This window comes from Copadichromis virginalis, linkage group LG11, assembly GCF_057382275.1.
Source record: "Copadichromis virginalis isolate Kocher_CV1m ecotype Utaka linkage group LG11, C_Virginalis_male_GT1.1, whole genome shotgun sequence".
Classification (NCBI taxonomy): domain Eukaryota; kingdom Metazoa; phylum Chordata; class Actinopteri; order Cichliformes; family Cichlidae; genus Copadichromis; species Copadichromis virginalis.
In genome coordinates this window covers 31,892,067-31,910,870 of record NC_140628.1, presented here as the reverse complement: position 1 = coordinate 31,910,870, position 18,804 = coordinate 31,892,067, and the positions used below count along the sequence as shown (strand labels likewise).

Genomic DNA, 18,804 nt, shown 5'->3' with positions numbered 1-18,804 from the left:
GTCACTGTGTAACATGTTTAGCAACTTACCTAACGTAGTTTGGTTTTTGTGACATTACCATTTACTGATGGGCAAAAACAAATGGTCAGAATTTATACCTTGTAGCAGCAAAGGCCCCACACATGACCTCTGACTGTCCCTGAAGTTTAACAGGCCATTTGTGTCTGATTTTTATGTTTGAACACAAACAACTGTTTTTATACAGTTGTTCATGTTCTCCGTTTGTTTATGGATTTACCTAGTAGACATAACTATGAACGCATTTTAGGTGAGTTAGTGTAAGTGGTAGCTTAAACACTTAAGAGCACCACAGTTGTTGATTTATATCTTCACTCATATTCTGCTTATGTATTACATTAAAGTCAGACCACTATAGAAGTATTTTTGCCTGAGTGAACAGAAGTGGTACGTTAAACATTTAAGCAATAATAAAAGACTAAGAGAACCAGAGTTGTGAGTAGGCAATGTTGTGTATGTTAAAGCCTGTGTGTAATTTATGTACACTAAGTTTAAATCAGTTTCTTAATAAGTTGCTTGATACAATGTGTTTGAAAATTATATATAAAAGGGAAATATTGCAAAATACAAAAAGATTCCTGCCAACAGGTACAATGGAAGGACTTTTTATTATAATTTTTAAGAAATTAATTGCAAAAATGGCGTGCCACTGTTGTTACTATAACATGTCAGAATTTACATGTATTTTAGGATTTACATATTCAGATCAGAACTAAAACCTAATGAGGTTTTCCGTTGATTCTAACAGTTGTGGTTTTTCCACACTTTATTAAGCACTGACTTGTGATAGAAAATGATGGAGCTAAAAAGCCATAATCTGTACCAACAAATATTGGTGCCTCTTTTTTGCACTTCTGTAGTATGCATGCCTTTATTACACATGTTATCGTCATGTGAGACTCTGTAACTAAAGTTTGTCCTCTTTAGACTACAGTGAGTTCATAAAGGCTTGAAGAAATTGAGGATCTTACTAGTTATTTCATGTCACAGTAAATTGGATTGTGTGTGAAGAGGTTCAACAGTGTAAGTCATTAAACAGTGATCTGATGTGTTGTTTCCTTTCTCTAGGATACTGATCTGATCGTCGCAAGTCTGGTAAGTATAGGTTTTGTCTGCAGTACAGTGCTGAGAAAGGTCTTTCTTCCTTGCAGATTTATTTTGTTTATGCTTTTTTTCACATGTTTCAAATCATCTAACAAGGATGACCTGGATAAATACAAAAAGCAGTTTTAAAGTGATGATTTCATTTTTGAACCAGAACAACCTGGTCTAATGTAAAAACATATTGGTCTCTAATACCCAGCTGTGGATGCCCTGATAGCAACAATTACCATCAAGCATTTACAGTAACTGGTAATGACTGGTTTACATCACTGGTTGATTTTGGTCCACTACAATTTCAGAATTGTCTTAATTAGATCCAAACAGGACAGGCAAAAAAAGAAAAGAAAAAAGTCTTAATTAAGGCCCAATATAGGGTTTTCAAGTCATACCAAGTACCACGGTGGTTAGCACTGTTGCCGCACAGCAAGAAGGTCCTGAGTTTAATTCCAACATCAGGCTGGGGTCTTTCTGTGTGGAGTTTGCATGTTCTCCCGGTGTTTGCGTGGGTTCCCTCCGGGTACTCCGACTTCCTCCCACCGTCCAAAGACATGCAGCTTGTGGGGATAGGTTAATTGAATAATCCAAATTGTCACTAGGTGTGTATCTGCGAATGAATGTGAGTGCGAATGGTTGTCTGTCCCTGTGTGTTGGCCCTGCGACAGACTGGCGACCTGTCCAGGGTGTACCCTGCCTCTCGCCCTATGACAGGTGGGATAGGCTCCAGTGCCCCCTGAAAAGGATAAGCGGAAGCGAATGGATGGATGGATGGATGGATAGGGTTTTCAAGTCATACCAAGTATCTTAATTTCATTAAAGTCCAGACTGATTCGTTTACACCAAGTGTTTTGTTTCATTCATTCAATTGGACTTGCTTGTGTGCTTCAGATCCTAAGTGTGATTAAACTTAAGCCCAGGACCTGATGAGTTGATGTAGGTCCTGAAGTAGTAAAGGAACTCTGGGACATCACAGTAACAGCACCATGTTTGACTTTAATGCTGGTGTTTTTCTCTCACTATAGATGATTCAGTTTAGTGCAGTTAGTCAGCACAGCTCTTGGTTATCATTGAGATATTATTAGGCAACTTGTTTTTGCCTGTTCAGCTACAACGTCTGGGAGGGTTTCTGTTTTCTGGGGTCTCCAGATCCTTAGAAATCTCTTTGTAAACCTTTACAGAACTATATGTGTTTGTTTCACATTAGAGCAGCTCACGACTAGCAGTTTAGGGACAATTAAATATTCACATAGGACAGGGGTCTCAAACTCCACTCTTCAAGGGCCGGTGTCCTGAAGCTTTTCCATGCGTCCCTGTTACAAAACACCTGAATAACATTTGTAGGTCATTAGTGAGAGGATAGAATTTCACTGTGTGCTGAAGTGACATCCCCTAAGACTACTCAAATTTAAGTAATTTAAGTGTTTGGAAAAATGTACTTCTAAAAGTACTTTCATTGCATCATGTTCATTCACTCATGAGCTGCTATAACATGAATCAAATGGCTGAATTACCACCTCAGCATGCAGTCAGGTTCTGTAGAGTTTTGCTAATGACCTACTAATGTTATTCAGGTGTGTTGCAACAGGGACACATAGAAAAGTTTCTGGACACCAGGCCTTAAGGACCAGAGTTTGAGACCACTGGTGGTAGGGCATTGTGGATTTCAAAAGCTTCTTCCCTTAAATCACTGCCTAAAAACTGCTTTTTGTAATTTGTCATAATGACTTGCAAAATATAGGTGGGATGAAAACATAAACATAAGACATTTTATAGTGGCCTGATATTTTTATCAAGGCTGTTTTTTGAAAATAATCCTGCCCTAATTTACAAAAGATGAACTGTGTCTGAAAGTCATGTTTGTTTGTTTGTTTGTTTGTTTAAGAAATGTGGGAATCTCCAGCAAAGATCTTACATGCAACAGCTCAGATACAGCACTCACTTCTGTTCTTTTTTTTATCATGAAATGATCTACAAAGAAATTATCATCATACTAAATTTTGCTAATTAGGCCTTTATATCAGCTATGATACGTTTATTATAGATTTAGTGTAGTGCTTATTGCTGTGTATCAAACATGCCCCAAATGTGACTGAAATATGTAGAAACTGCTGTGTAGAAACTAGCTGTCTCCAAATTTCTCATTTTGCCAAAATTCATACAGAGTGGCCTGAAACTGTCTGCTGTAACCTCAGTGTGTTGGTTTTGTTGGACCATATAATATTTACAGTAAGTTACTGTAGCAGCACGTCTTGGTTTGAGTTTATAGACTTAGTTTATTGTTTTAATAGAACGTAAAAATGTCCTTATAACAGTTCCACCATCATTTGTTAAACATTGTCATTCTGTTCAGTCCAATAATTTACTGTAGAACTCTTTAGTATTTAAAGCCCTACATGTACTGTATTTTTGAGATTATAAGGCATAATGTCAATAAACAAGCCTGTTTTTAAGGCAGATTAAGCCAAACAGTCAGATAAGTCAAACTTTATTCAAGTCATTCATAAACAACTCTCAACACTGTTCAGTTGTAACACATAAAATACAGAACAATACACTCACTTTTTCAGTTCATTCCTCATCCACAAATTCATCAAACTCTTCATGGGTTGATCAGTTTGAAATCTGCTTCATAAGCATGTCTCTTAGCACGTGCCAGGTCCTTGTACACACACCATAATGTTATGTTGAAGCACCATACGAATTACTCTACGAGGGTCCTGACTATGGTAGCCATAATGCTCTGACAATACATCAAGCAGCGCAGCTTTGTAGCTTACCGAAGTATTACTAAAATATTTGACAGAATTTTGAGCGCTGTGTACCACAGAAATCCCGTTTGAGGTCAGTAAGCATAACCAGAATCGATACGCTAGGCACATTGTATGTTTTTGAGATAATGACAGGATTTTAGGTGTGCCATATAGTCTGAAGAATATGGTAAATCCAAGCATGTTGGAAATATGACTAATTCCAGGCCTTTTGTGTCTTACAGGTGACCTGCTGCAGAAGATCCTCTCTCTCTCTATCATTATAAGCAATTCTGTCTATCCTATCACTCTCCCAACTCTATCTAATTTGAAAGCCATTCTATCTTGTATCCCTCTCTCTACCGCTCTATCTAATTTGAAAGCCATTCTATCTTGTATCCCTCTCTCTACCGCTCTATCTAATTTGAAAGCCATTCTATCTTGTATCCCTCTCTCTACCGCTCTATCTAATTTGAAAGCCATTCTATCTTGTATCCCTCTATCCCTACTGCTCTATCTAATTTGAAAGCCATTCTATCTTGTATCCCTCTATCCCTACTGCTCTATCTAATTTGAAAGCCATTCTATCTTGTATCCCTCTATCCCTACTGCTCTATCTAATTTGAAAGCCATTCCATCTTGTATCCCTCTATCTCTACTGCTCTATCTAATTTGAGAATCCAAGTTTTGAGAATCCTTTCAGAATCCAATTTTCAGAAATCCAAGTTACCAGAACTTGATCTATCTGTTACAGAATTCTGAGAGATCTCTGCTCTCACTGCTCTTTCTTTCCTGTCTTTAAACTCTCTCACATTCAGTCATTTTGCTGGAAATTACAAGTTGAATATACAGTAGTAGAATTACAGTACAGTAGAACTTATAGTAGAAACTACTTGCACAGCCCTACATTTGTCATTTTAATTTTGCATTAGACTTTAGTTTGGACTGCTAGTTTGGCTTACTTTGATCAATTGTATAAAATATCACCTTTTTATAAGTTTATTTGTAATAAGATAATCTGGTTATTTTGTAATACATACATTCAGATAAATAATAAATCAGATCCAGTCTGTTAGTCTGTTTCATTGGCTATAACATTTGACTGCAAGTTTATAGTACTATTATTTAAGGACAAACCCATTTTGTCACTCGGTGTAAGTATTCAGTTAGTATTGTCATCGAGAAGTGCCTGAGGACCCAGACTTCCTGTTTCCTGACTGCTGCAGAACATCCAGCTGAAGAAACCCCGTTTCTAAAAGAGGTACAATAAAACGCACCAAATTGTTTCCAGAGAACTTTGAATTTCCTTTATTTTTTGAGTTTGGAGTACAAATCAGCTTTTTAACATCTATTCATATATTCATAAAAACATTTTATAGTATAATAGTACATTTCTCAGATTTAACAGTAACTTGAGGAGTTATAAGTTTTTCTGTTTCAAGGTTCAGTTTTGTTTATATTTGTGTATAACCACATATAAGCTCCAGGTTGTACTTCAGCAAAATGCCAAGAAAAGGTCAAAGGTCTCAGTCTCAGAAGCTTAGACGTCAGAAGGAGAAAGAACAGCTGAATGTTTCTCAGAGCAGTGAGCAGGTAAAGGTGTGTGTTTCAACGTTTCCCAGCACTGAAGTGCAGAGCAGTGTTCAGACAGCCACAGTGTCTTATGCAGATGTGGTAAAGAAAGGTGTTCCCTCAGTGTCTGTCCCAGAGCCTGAAGTTATGCAGCTAATCCAGACTGAACCCCAGCTAACTGTACAAACACAGCATGATGGACAAGCTCCAGGACAGTCTCATGTACAGGTTACAAACAGTGAAAGTCGTCCACGAGTGAGTAGCGTCTGTGCTTCCCGAAGCCAGGCCGCTCCTAGGTATGGAAAGTACCGGAATCAGCAATGCATGGCTAACAGTTTGGTTTTCCTGTCATTCTTACACGAGGATGAATTTATTACCAGAGCAGATCTAAACCGTGTATTGGACAAAGGCCATGCCGTCTATTCAGATGCCAGACTGAGGTTTGTGAACAGTGTGTTTCTAGCCTGCGATGAACTTCCTTCAGTTGTTACCAGCCGCAGACACGAGTATCAAGTCGACATGTCTCAGTTTGCTCATTACGGTACATTTGATGGTACAGATCACTTTCCGAGCCTTGAACAGGGATTACAGTGTTTGGCTTCAGACGTTCGCTATGCTTTGCTAGTCATGGGAGGAACAGTCATCGCTGTTAGCAGGCTGACTTCAGGTGAATATGCATATTTTGACCCTCACCCACGTAAGTCTACTGGTATGCCATTATCGCCAAGTGTAAGTGGTGGAACTGCAGTTATGTTGAAGTTCACACGTCTTAATGACATGATTGACAGGATCAAACGTTTGTACCGAATGTTTAGCATCGCACCAACCTGTACCTATGAGCTACAGCCCATCGAGTTTCACAGTGAAAACGCTGCTGACCAAAGAGATGCTGATGAAAACAGACAAACAGCTACAACTGTTCCAGCACCAGCTTTAAATGAAGTTGTTCATGAAATAAACTCCCAAACATCTACTGACCAGACACAGAAGACTGTGAGAGACACTTTAACGACTGAAGTGACATCATCCAGAGTGGATTATTCAAATGAGACAGCTGCTACTGAAAACAACCATCTTCCTTCTGAGTACTTAGAAAAAGAAGCATCTGCATCTTCTGTGAGAGAAACGCAGGTAACATCAGATTCTGTTCCTCAGAATGATTCAAACAGTGCCTCCAGTTCAACTAAGATAACAGAGGAACTCTCAGATAAACTGCTGAAACGTAATAAACAGGAAAGGCAAAAAATGAGGAGAAGATTATTAGCCCAAGAAAAACTACCACAGAGAAAGGAAAATCAGAAAAAGAAAGAAAGGCAGATGTACACTTTTGATGAAAGTTTTAAGGCAAAGAAAAAAGGTTGTAGTAGAAAGTCTAATGATCCTGATCACAGACCGAAGAAGAGTGTGTACAAAAAATATCTGTATAAACTAAATGCTACATATAGAGAGAAACAGAGAGAACATTTCAGAAGAACCTATAGAGAAAGTGCTAAAATAAGAGAGAAAAAAAGAGAATGTGTCATAAGGATGTATAAAGACGATTCTTTATTCCGAGAAAAGCAGAAGGAACGTATGAGAAAAACATATAAAGAATCTTATAGACAATTTCCTATGTTTAGAGAACAGCAGAAGGAACGTATAAGAAGAAATTACAGAACTTGTGCTGAATTCAGAGAAAAACATAAAGCTTACATGAGGTCATATGTATATAACCTATATAAAAAAAGTGAAGATTTTAAACAGAAAAAACGATCTTATCTGACTAAGCGTTATGGAGAAGAAAAACAATTTCAGCAACAACACAAGGACAATATGAGAGAACGAATGAGAGTAAAATATTGGAACGGTTTTTCTTTCAGACAGATGCATAATATCAGATGTGCAATGAATATAAAACGGAAATATCGCCAGATGCATCGACCAGCTGAGACTTTACAGTGTCATCCAGAGAACACTTTAATGAATGAGGCCATATCTCGTTTCAGATCAAACATTAAGTCAGCACCATCTTATGTTTGTACTGTTTGTCTAAAAGCTTCTTTTCCTAATCAGGTGAAAATCTGCAAAAGAGAAAATTACTCAAAACACCAGACTGTAGCTCATCAGTGCCTAACTGGTAAATTTGTTCATGTGTGTGATGAAGCATGTCATGATCACTGCAGCTTTCCTGTTGAGAGAAAAAAAGAGTATATCTGTCACACATGTCACAGTTCCCTCAAAAGTGGATGCATGCCCAGGCTTGCTGCTGTTAATGGTTTAGAACTGCAGGATATTCCAGCTGAACTTTGTGATCTCAACATTCTGGAGAGACATCTGATTGCCAAATGCATACCATTTGCTAAGATTATTCCTCTTCCAAAGGGGAGACAGAGACTCATACGTGGTAATGTGGTGTGTGTACCATCTGAGGTCCAACAAACAGTTGACAGTTTACCGAGGATCAGAAGCCAATCACAGATCATGAGGATAAAGCTGAAAAGACGACTGTGCTACAAAGGCCATCAGCTGTTCCAGACTGTCACCTGGTCTAAACTCATTCAAGCTCTGCGTAAACTGAAACAAATTCATCCACAGTACACAGATATTATTATCAGAGATGATGCATTGCTTTGTGATCCAACGTTACCTGATGATGACAGCAGTGATGAAGCCAGCATGGCAAGTGATGATTATAATGAAGCAGATTTAATGGAAATTGACAACTATGAAAAAGATGCCCTTTTGTGTGAAAGTGAGTCTCAAAGTGACCAAGATATTAATATGCAATCCTGTGATGAACAACCAGAGGAACAAAATCCAGATGAACCAGAAAGTGATTTGAACAATGGAGGTTTTGCTCTAGAAAGTTGTCTGCAGCCTGTAGACATTTCAGAAGAGATTCTCTGTTTCACTGATAACACATATTGTGTGGCTCCTGCAGAAAGAAACAATCCTGTTAGCTTCTTCAGAACTCCTCATTTGGAAGCTATGGCATTTCCTGTGCAGTTTCCTACTGGTCAGAATACACTGGATGAAAAGAGACGTCTTAAACTCACACCAAGTGCTTACTTCAAGTCAAGGCTTTTCAACATTGATGCAAGATTTGCTAAAGACACAAATTACCTGTTTTTCTCACAGTTTGTCACTGAAATACACTTGGCTAATTCCAGCATGACAATACAGCTAAGGAAAGGTAAAACTATGACCAAAGATGGACGCAAAATCACATCAGGAATGTTACAAAGTAAGACAGAAGTAGAGAAGCTGGTAAGAAATAAAGATGCAATCAGATTTATGCAGCCACTCAGAGGAACTCCAGCTTACTGGCAGAAAACTACCAGAGATCTATTCAGCATGGTTCGCCAAATAGGAACACCTCAGTTCTTTGTCACTTTCTCTGCTGCTGAGATGAGATGGCCTGAAGTGATTCAAGCAATAAAGAGACAGCAAGGTGAAGAGGTTGATTTTGAAGCCCTGGACTGGTCAGAAAAGTGTGAAATTCTAAGATCAAATCCAGTAACCACCATGCGAATGTTTGATAAACGTGTTGAGGCTTTGTTCAGAGATTTGCTTTTTTCTCCTGCACAGCCCCTTGGTGAGATCATTGATTACTTTTACAGAGTTGAGTTCCAGCACAGAGGTAGTCCACATATACACATGTTGCTGTGGATTCGAGAAAAGGTAGAAGCAGATGTGGATGATGACCAAACTGTCTGTGACTTTGTTGACAGATACATCTCAGCTCAACTCCCTGATCCAGAAAAACAACCTGAACTGCACAAAAAAGTCACTGAGCTACAAAAGCACAGCAAAAACCACACAAAGACATGCTTTAAGAGTGTGAACTCTGGTTGTAGATTTGGGTTTCCCAAACCACCAGCTACAAGAACAATGATTGTGAGACAGGATGAGGATTCAGACACTGAAGCTGCAAAAGCCAAACTCAGACCTTTGTTGAACCTGCTGAAGGAACCTGAAGCTGCTTCCCTCACCATAGAGCAGATTCTGTCACGATGCAACTTGACAATGAATGAGTATGAACAATGCCTCCAAGACATAAACAAGAAAACAGCTCTGATTCTGAAACGTGACCCAAATGAGTGTTGGATCAACAATTACAACCCAGACCTGCTTGAAGCCTGGAACTCTAATTTAGATGTCTCATTCATTTTGAATGCCTATTCATGTATAGAATACCTCTGTAAATATATAACAAAGAAAGAATCTGGCCTCTCTGAATACCTGAAGACAGTTATTGACAACTCTGATAAGAACACCGTCAATGAATGTGATGAAATGAGAGCTGTGATGCAGGCTTACTCAAAAAAGAGAGAAATCAGCGCACAGGAGTGTGTGACTCGAGTCTGTGGCCTAAAAATGAAAAAATGTTCCCGCAGTGTTGTATTTGTACCAACAGATGATAACCCAGTAAAAATGAGTCGGCCCATGAGCTTCCTGGAAAGCACAACACACGACAGTTGTAATATTTGGATGACAAGTTTGAGTGATAAATACAAATGCAGACCTGAGACCCCAGAATATGAGGAAATGTCACTGGCTGATTTTGCTGCCTTGTGCAGGTTGGTGAGTGGTCCAAATGAAGGAAAAGATGTGCTTCCTCTTCTAAACCAGCTTGGATTTGTACAAAGGCGAAAGAATGATAAACCAGCTATAATCAGATATTACCACTGTTCACAGGAAAAAGATCCTGAGCAATATTATGGTCGACTGTTGAGACTTTACCTTCCACACAGATCAGAGCAGGAACTGAAACCACAAGGGTTCCAAACCTATCAGTCCTTCTACAACTCAGGTTTTGTACGACTTCCATGTTCAGACCACAGTGAGTCTGTGAAAAGGGTTGTGAAAAGAAATAAAGACAAGTATGAGAAGAACTCTGAGGATATTGAGAGTGCACTGGAAGAGTTTGAACAAAATAGGGATGTTGTGATTGATGAATGGTGTAATCTTGCTCCTGAATCTGAAGTTGTGAGGCTGCAATGTGATGAGAATCTTCCTGAGAGACATTCTGATGATGAGAACGAACAGGAGAATGTCCCCGACTACAGTCGTCAGTCTGATGCTGTAACAAAGATCAGAGCCGTCAGAGAACAACCTGCAGTCGATCCAGCCGTGGTACGTGTAATGTATCAGAATCTGAACCAGAAGCAGGCCTGCGTGTTCTATGCCATAAGAGACTGGTGTATTCAGCGAGTTTGTGGTTTGAACCCAGATCCATTTTTCTTCTATATCAACGGTGGTGCAGGAACTGGAAAGTCACATCTGATTAAGTGTATTCATTCTGAAGCATCAAAGATCCTGAGCAGACTGCCTGCTAATGCAGAAGAAGCTGACATATCAAATCCAACTGTTTTACTGACTTCATTTACCGGTACAGCAGCTTTTTCTATCAGTGGCTCTACGTTACATTCTCTACTGAAACTACCCAGGAGTCTGAAACCACCCATTCAAGGACTTGGTAACCAACTGGATGAAGTCAGATCTGAGCTGATGAATGCTGAAATTATTGTTATTGATGAGATTTCAATGGTTTCAAAACCCCTTTTTGCCTATGTGGATGCAAGACTGAAACAAATCAAAGGCACTCAGAGACCTTTTGGTGGAATGTCAGTTTTAGCTGTTGGAGATTTTTACCAGCTGCCACCAGTGCGACAGTCTAAACCTCTCTGTGTTTACGATCCAGAACAGATTGACCTATGGCAGGAGCATTTTCAGATGATCACTCTAACCGAGATCATGCGTCAGAAAGATGATGTGGCCTTTGCAGAGATGCTGAACAGGATTAGAGTCAAAGAAAAGACAGATGAGCTTTCTCAGTGCGACAGAGATTTGTTGTCACAGGCTGTGACTGCACCAGAAGAATGTCCAACTGAGGTCTTACACATTTATGCCACCAACAAGAATGTGGAATCCCACAACACAGATACCCTGAAGAAGCTTCATTCAAACATCATAATCATCAATGCAGACGATTTCCAGAAGGATAAATGTACAGGCAGAATGGAACGAAGAGACAAACCATTTACAGGTGGGCGAAATGATTTACCTGACACTCTGAATGTTGCTGAAGGAGCTCGAGTCATGCTGACCAGAAACTTGGACACACTAAACGGTTTAGTCAACGGTGCTTTTGGTATACTGATAAAGGTGGTGAGATCTGAAAATGATGGACACATAATTAAACTGGGGCTCAGGATGGACAACCGGCAGCCTATGAGACACAACCGCAGTGCTAATGCAGCATCTGATGATCTTGTTTACATTGAGAGAGCAGAGGAGAGTCTGAAGTTTAAAGGAGCGGTACGCAGACAGTTTCCTGTAAAGCTAGCATTCGCTTGCACAATTCACAAAACTCAGGGTCTTACAACACAGACAGCTGTAGTTTCAATGAAGAACATTTTTGAACCAGGTATGGCTTACGTTGCTCTCAGCAGGGTGACGTCTCTCAGTGGACTCTATTTGCAGGACTTGGATGAGAAAAAGATTTACGCCAATCCCGAGGTAACTGCAGCGCTCCAAACCATGAGACAAGCCAGTGTTGAGGAAATGATGCCTCTTCTTCAGGTCAGAGAAACAGCCAGCAGACTTGACACTCTTACACTGATCCATCACAATACGGAGGGTTTGCCATCTCACATCAGTGACATCAAGAGTCATCATGAAATGTGTTTAGCAGATGTTTTGTGTCTCACTGAGTCTCACCTTCAAGGCTCCTTTGTTGCAGACAGTCTTCATTTGGACGGCTACACCATGTTTAAACGCAACAGACATGTGTCCTACACAAACTTTCCTCACATGGCCAGCAGAAGTGGTGGGGGAGTTGTTGTGTATTTGAGGAATCATTTTCAGGTTCAGGTAAAACAGTATCTGCATAATGTCACTGATCTTGAGTTTTTAGTGTTGAAGGTTCAGGCTCCATTCCCTGCGCTCATTGCTGTTGTGTACAGACCCCCTGACTACAGTTTGACACCATTCATGCAAAACCTGGTAAGTCTTTTAGATTCACTTGAAATCATGGACTGTCACCCAATCATTGTGTGTGGAGATTTTAATGAAAACCAGTTGCAGAGTGGAAGAAAACAGATTCTGGAGCAGTTTCAGTCGAGAGGGTATTCACAGCTGATCACTTCTGCCACTACAGACAAGAACACCCTGCTTGACCTCATTTTTATTTCTCAGCCACAGAAATGTCTGTATTCAGGTGTTCTGAGATCATATTACAGTTACCACAACCCTGTCTTTTGTGTCCTGTCCTCGAGCCAATCATGAAGTCGTCTGGTGAGTTTTGAAACAATTACAGATCATGTTTGTTACAGAGTTTACTGATTGTAGAGCATGAAAAAGATTTTTCATTGAAAAAAGGGTCTTCCCTACTCTGTCTGTCAGAAGACCCTTTCTTATTGCAATGTTATTAATCATTTCACCAAATCATTGCTGAACTTCATGCAGAACAGAGAACATCTGCTATCATGCACCTCTGATCTGAAATGTGCTGCAACATTTATTAAACCAACATCATTTCTTTTATTCTCATGTTTTAAATGACTAAATCTTTTTACTGTGACGTATGTAGCTCAACAAACGAGATCTTCCCCTCCAAGGGCTTGAAAATATGAAATAGTAAATAAATAAATCCCACATAAATGCAGGTATTTATTATGGCTCACATGAATAAATACAGACAATTATATTTTCTTGATTATAGTAGCTTTTGTAGAATCAAAAGTTTTTGTGATGAATGAGGTTTTGCTTATCATGTTTTACAGGTAAAAAATGTCAAAAGTTATAAACTATCTTTACGCTACCAGAGATGTCTATAATGATACATTATGTAGAGAAAAACATTAGTACAGCTTACAGAATATGTATAAAAACTGATTTAGAAGTAAATGGATAGTTTTCTGAAAGTTCCCGACTACAGTTTAACACCACCCACCCAGATCAGCCCCCAAGTGTCTATGTAATGCTGGTATGGTGTGTGAGTTTGACTTGGCCTTTATCCGGGTGGGTTTGGGTTTGGGTGGATAAAGGCCAAGTCAGAATTCTCTGAGCAGCTGGAAAAAGCTGCTAATAAACAAAGACATCAAAAAGTGTGGGCTTTAGGTGTAGCCCCCGCTTTCTGATGCACTAATTAGACTTAGTAACCGACACCCCATACCAGCATTACATAGACACTTGGGGGCTGAGCTGGGTGGGTGGTGTTATAAGCACGTGTTTTGTTAGATATATTTTTTCAGACACCATCTTCATGAACTGCTGAGCCAAACCTGATCCATCAGTGCTGGACTGCACAGATAACTACATGCCACAAGGAGACTGCTGTGTTATGAATTGCCATACCAGTGTGTCTTCAATGGAGAAGATGACACACCCATCACCTGACCTCCTGCCTGATCTGGAGACCATCATCATGCTACCACACTACACACCTCTGAGACCATCAATGATGACTCATACTGAGGAAACTGTATTTCCTGTCAGAGATGCTCAGTGATCCTCAGAGCAGAGAGAGGTATCATTCTTTATCTTTGATAAAAAAAAATGTCAGTGTTTTTAATTCAATTAATTAATTAAAATCCTGTTTATTGCATAAATAATTCCACACTCAAATGATTATACTTGTTGACACTTTTTGAGTTTTAATTCACATTATGGATTACAAATCTATGCTTTTTCTACTCTGTCTCTCTGTGCAGGTATTGCTGTCTTCTGAGTTCTTCTGTGTCCCAACTGAGGCCTTCAAACCTCATTGCAGAGCTCATGTCTTTCCTCACCATCATGTGAGTGTGAGATTGCTCTGGATTCTGGTTATGTGGCCTGCAGCACCTATAAGGTATTTCAACATTGTTCATTGTATAACTTATTTGTAGTTTTTAGGGTTTCTACAGACAAAAAAAATGTTCCTTTTTCTGTATTTTTTAGAACAAGCTCGTCCAGTGTGCCTGCATTCCAGCTTCTTAGACTCTACGCAAGTGGACAGAGTATCAGTGTTTGGCCACTCTTACAGACACTGACTTCTGTCAATTCACTTCTACTGATCGGGCACCTCACTCCAGGAAGACAGAGGGCTGCAAGCCTGTCATCATTTCCAGTGTGGCTTTGTATTCTTGGGTTAGCATCAGATTTTTCCCACAAATATTCAAAGGTAACACTTGTTTTAAGCTTAGTTATTAAATCAAAAGTCTTCCCTTGTGTCATGTCTGTGAAGGTTCTCATGGTGTCCTTTGATGTAGTCTCTCTCTTCACTTGCATACCCACTACAGAGGCAGTGGAGACTGTCAGAAAACGACTACAAGAAGACAGCTCCTTGGAAGACAGGACCAACTTCACACCCGATCAGATGTGCACACTGTTAGACCTCTGCCTCACCACTACATATTTCAAATACAACGAGGGTTTCTACAGACAAAAACATGGCTGTGCCATGGGTTCCCCTGTGTCACCTGTTGTAGCCAACCTTTACATGGAGGAAGTGGAAAGGAAGGCTCTTGGCTCTTTCAAAGGAAGAGTACCCAGCCACTGGTACAGATATGTAGATGAAACCTGGGTCAAAATCAAAAGGCAAGAAGTGGAATCCTTCACTGCGCACATTAACACCGTGGATAAAAACATCAAGTTCACCAGGGAAGACACAAAGGACGACTGTTTGCTTTTCCTGGACTGCGCTATGCACATTGAAGAGAACGGCAAACTCAACATCGAAGTTTACCGGAAGCCCACACACACGGACCAGTACCTCCTCTTTGACTCCCATCACCCTCTGGAACACAAACTTGGAGTAATTAGGACACATGTCAGTGTTTTTTAATTCAATTAATTAATTTAAATCCTGTTTATTGCATAAATAATTCCACACTCAAATGATTATACTTGTTGACACTTTTTGAGTTTTAATTCACATTATGGATTACAAATCTATGCTTTTTCTACTCTGTCTCTCTGTGCAGGTATTGCTGTCTTCTGAGTTCTTCAGTGTTCCAACTGAGACATTCAAACCTCACTGCAGAGCTCATGTCTTTCCTCACCATCATGTGAGTGTGAGATTGCTCTGGATTCTGGTTATATGGCCTGCAGCACCTATAAGGTATTTCAATATTGTTCATTGTATAGCTTATTTGTAGTTTTTAGGCCTTAACACAACTAAAATGTTCCTTTTTCTGTATTTTTTAGAATAAGCTCGTCCAGTGTGCCTGCATTCCAGCTTCACAGAAAAGAACATCAGACACCAGCGAGGGAGGATAAGAAAGACAGACACAACAACATTGTCATCCCCTATGTAGCCGGTGTATCAGAAAAACTCAGGAGAGTTTTCTCCAAGCATGACATCCCAGTGTACTTCAGACCCAGTAACACACTCAGACAGAAACTGGTTCACCCGAAAGACAAAACTCCTAAACACAAACTTAACAATGTGGTGTATGCTGTACAGTGCAGCGAGGAATGCCCAGACTTCTACATCGGAGAGACCAAACAGCCACTTCACAAGCACATGGCACAACATAGAAGAGCCACCTCCACAGGACAAGACTCAGCAGTCCATCTGCATCTAAAGGACAAAGGTCAGTCTTTGAGGATGCCAATGTTCACATTTTGGACAGATGGAGGAGTGAAAGAAGCCATTTACGTCCACTGTGAGCGACCATCTTTAAACAGAGGCGGTGGTTTACGACACCAACTGTCTGCCATCTATAATCCAGTTTTGAGTTCCCTCCCCAGACACCGTAACGTCCACTCACATCCTGGGAGTGGGCGTGGGTGATTTCCTGACCTCGGGAAATCACATGATAGGGTGGGGCCAGGTTTCACAATGAGCTCACCCGAAACCCTGGCTGATTGGGACCCACACCCACTTTCACACCTTGGCTCATGTGATTAGGTAGAGGATCATCAGGGGGTTCTTTGTCCCTCTTTGGGGGGAAACTCCCACTGGGTTTAAATCTGGGACTCTCCACCATTGACCCTTAGAACTGAAGAAGCTTCTCGGATGAGAGGTGAAACGTCTTCAAGGAACTCAAAGAAGTCCAGACGCTTTTCTTTCCAAGCTCCTTAGACTTCACTTGTGTTAATTACATTTTATTTGTTGTTGTTTTCTTTTAGATTTATATGCAGTGATTGGATGTGGTGGAGCTTTGTTAACCGTGTGGAAAACATCTGTTTGTGATGATATTTACAATGAGGCTTTAAGGTGACAGTTTCCATGTAATTTCAATCCTCTTACTAAGCAAAAACATGTTTGCAATTAACATATTTTTTCAGTTTTGTCTTTTGGATTTATGGTTAACATTCCTCTGTGACAGCAAATACTAAACTGGTCCAAGTAACCAGCATATCATTGGTCAAAGGCAAAAAGGACCACATGTCACACTAGCAATGAATTTTTGACTGTGTTTGTGTTAGTATAGAGTAGGTCTAACAGTGGTTTTCCACATCTGCTCTAATATATATAGATAATGGGTCAGACATATAAAGTCATTTTGAAAAGTTCATAAAGGTCATTTATATGTGTTCCTCTTTATCATTTTATATCAGGTCACACAGCTGACTTGAGTTTTGATCAGAGTAGAACCATAACATTCATGCTAATGGTTCTACTGTTTACAGTTACTTTATGATGGATTTCACCCTGGTCACAGCACTATGTGAAAAGCTGTTAGAGGTAAAGTTAAGCCAATTAATACATCATCATAAGTCACTCTCTAACGCAGGGCAGTGATTATTATTCACCATATTTATCATCGAATCATCTTGTGCACTTATTAACTAAATGTTGTTTGTTTGTTTTTTTTTGTTTGTTTGTTTGGGGTTTTTTTGTTGCCATTTTTACCTTTCACCAACTGTGTAAATTCTGCAATTTTACCTTGGTTTTGTTTCACATCAGTTTATCTGCTGGCTGGTATTCCTGTCTTCCTTCTCTCACCCCAACCGGTCGCAGCAGATGGCCGCCCCTCCCTGAGCCTGGTTCTGCTGGAGGTTTCTTCCTGTTAAAAGGGAGTTTTTCCTTCCCACTGTCGCCAAAGTGCTTGCTCATAGGGGGTCATATGTCATATGATTGTTGGGTTTTTCTCTGTATCTATGAAGCGCCTTAAGGCGACTTTTGTTGTGATTTGTTGCTATATAAATTGAATTGAATTGGTTTTCTTTCTTTTCTAATGTTTCTGGTCATTTTTCACAGTTAAACAAGTAACTTTGAGGTTACGTCATCGTTTTCAGCTGTTATCTGTATACATTTTTTTCCTAATAATTACATTTCTGCAAAATTATAGCAGTTCTGGTAAGTTGTAATATTTCTGCCAAGTTATTAATTTTTTAATAAATTATTACATTTCTGCTAAGTTGTAGCTTCTGGTAAACTACAACATTTCTGCTGAATTGTTATGTTTCTTCTAAGTTATTGCATTTCTGCTAAGTTATTACATTTTTGCTAACTTGATGTTCTTCTGCAAAGTTATTAAAATTTCAACAACTTTTTAAACGCTGACTTTGATTTCTTCAGCTTCTTCAGCTATTTTCAACTATTTTCAGCAGACAGCTTCAGCTTTACAGTTTCCTCTAAGTGATTGCAGTTCTGCTAAGTTATTCCATTTTAGCAAAGTTCCTTTGCTTCTGCAAAGTTTTTACAATTTCTGCAACTTTTCAGCTTTTTCAGCTACTTTTTGCATACAGCTTCAGCTTTAAGCATCCACACTGCATTTTCGCAGGAAATGCAAATTTTTCTAGTTATTATTATTATTATTCTTAGGACTTCCGTACACTTTTCGCCGTTAAACTACTTCCACAATTTTCAGCCGATTTTCACCGTTCAAATTTTAAACTATTCAGCTATTTTTGCTCTTTCCGGCTATGACTTTTGCTATTTTTAACTATTATACTTTTTAAAATATTCCACTTTTTTCCTTTAATTTGTCCCATTGAAATGAATGGGAAACTTCAGCAATTCTGCTAAAATTTGCTTGTTTTTGAAACTTAACTACTTCCTCATACTTTCACCTAGAACAACCATTCAAATTTTAAAATGTTCACAAATTATTGGGCTATTCAGGTATGATTCAGCTTTTTCAAATCTTTTACTGTTTTACTTTTATGCCTCTTAAAGTTTTGAGTTGCAAAATTGTGATTTTTCACAAAATACATGCGTTGTTATGGTTGCTATGCTCTTGGCTTCCAGTGTGCCACTGAAGCTTTTGCAGTCTTCTCTTCATGTCCGAACAACTGTTTGCTACTTGCTCAATATTCACTCAACTTCCACAAATTATACATCAAAACGTAGGTATTTTTTCTGGCTTTCAGAAAATGTCACTATCATTGTTGTGGTATTCATAGAACTTTCGCAAATCTCCTCAGACTAACACAAGGTCAGAAAACTCTC

At 39.3% G+C, this 18,804-nt stretch overlaps 2 protein-coding genes across 3 annotated transcripts; both read left to right on the top strand.

Annotated features, from left to right (window-relative positions):
- The first annotated feature begins 6,147 nt into the window (after positions 1-6,147).
- LOC146699088 (uncharacterized) lies at positions 6,148-14,271 on the top strand. Of its 2 annotated transcripts, none has more exons than XM_085472028.1 (2): positions 6,148-12,293; positions 12,386-12,446. In XM_085472028.1, exons 1-2 carry the CDS (start codon positions 6,150-6,152, stop codon positions 12,392-12,394), a joined length of 6,153 nt encoding a protein of 2,050 aa, XP_085328154.1. In that variant the 5' UTR covers positions 6,148-6,149; the 3' UTR covers positions 12,395-12,446. The 2 variants fall into 2 exon arrangements, 1 of the variants encoding a protein (XP_085328154.1); XR_014922759.1 differs by adding an exon at positions 14,135-14,271 and having other exon boundaries at positions 6,154-13,950.
- LOC146699087 (uncharacterized) lies at positions 13,801-17,910 on the top strand. The gene is made up of 6 exons (XM_085472605.1): positions 13,801-13,905; positions 14,135-14,218; positions 14,400-14,583; positions 14,702-15,231; positions 15,386-15,522; positions 15,609-17,910. The coding sequence occupies exons 1-6, from the start codon at positions 13,801-13,803 to the stop codon at positions 16,195-16,197; spliced, it is 1,629 nt and encodes a 542-aa protein (XP_085328731.1). The 3' UTR covers positions 16,198-17,910.
- Positions 17,911-18,804: the final 894 nt, after the last annotated feature.

Coding starts and splice junctions, on each gene's coding strand:
- LOC146699088 (XM_085472028.1), top strand. CDS start 6,150: ATGCCATTATCGCCAAGTGTAAGTGGTGGAACTGCAGTTATGTTGAAG.
- LOC146699087 (XM_085472605.1), top strand. CDS start 13,801: ATGACACACCCATCACCTGACCTCCTGCCTGATCTGGAGACCATCATC. Junction 15,232..15,385: donor TTGGAGTAATTAGGACACAT/GTCAGTGTTTTT, acceptor CTCTCTGTGCAG/GTATTGCTGTCTTCTGAGTT. Junction 15,523..15,608: donor TGGCCTGCAGCACCTATAAG/GTATTTCAATAT, acceptor TGTATTTTTTAG/AATAAGCTCGTCCAGTGTGC.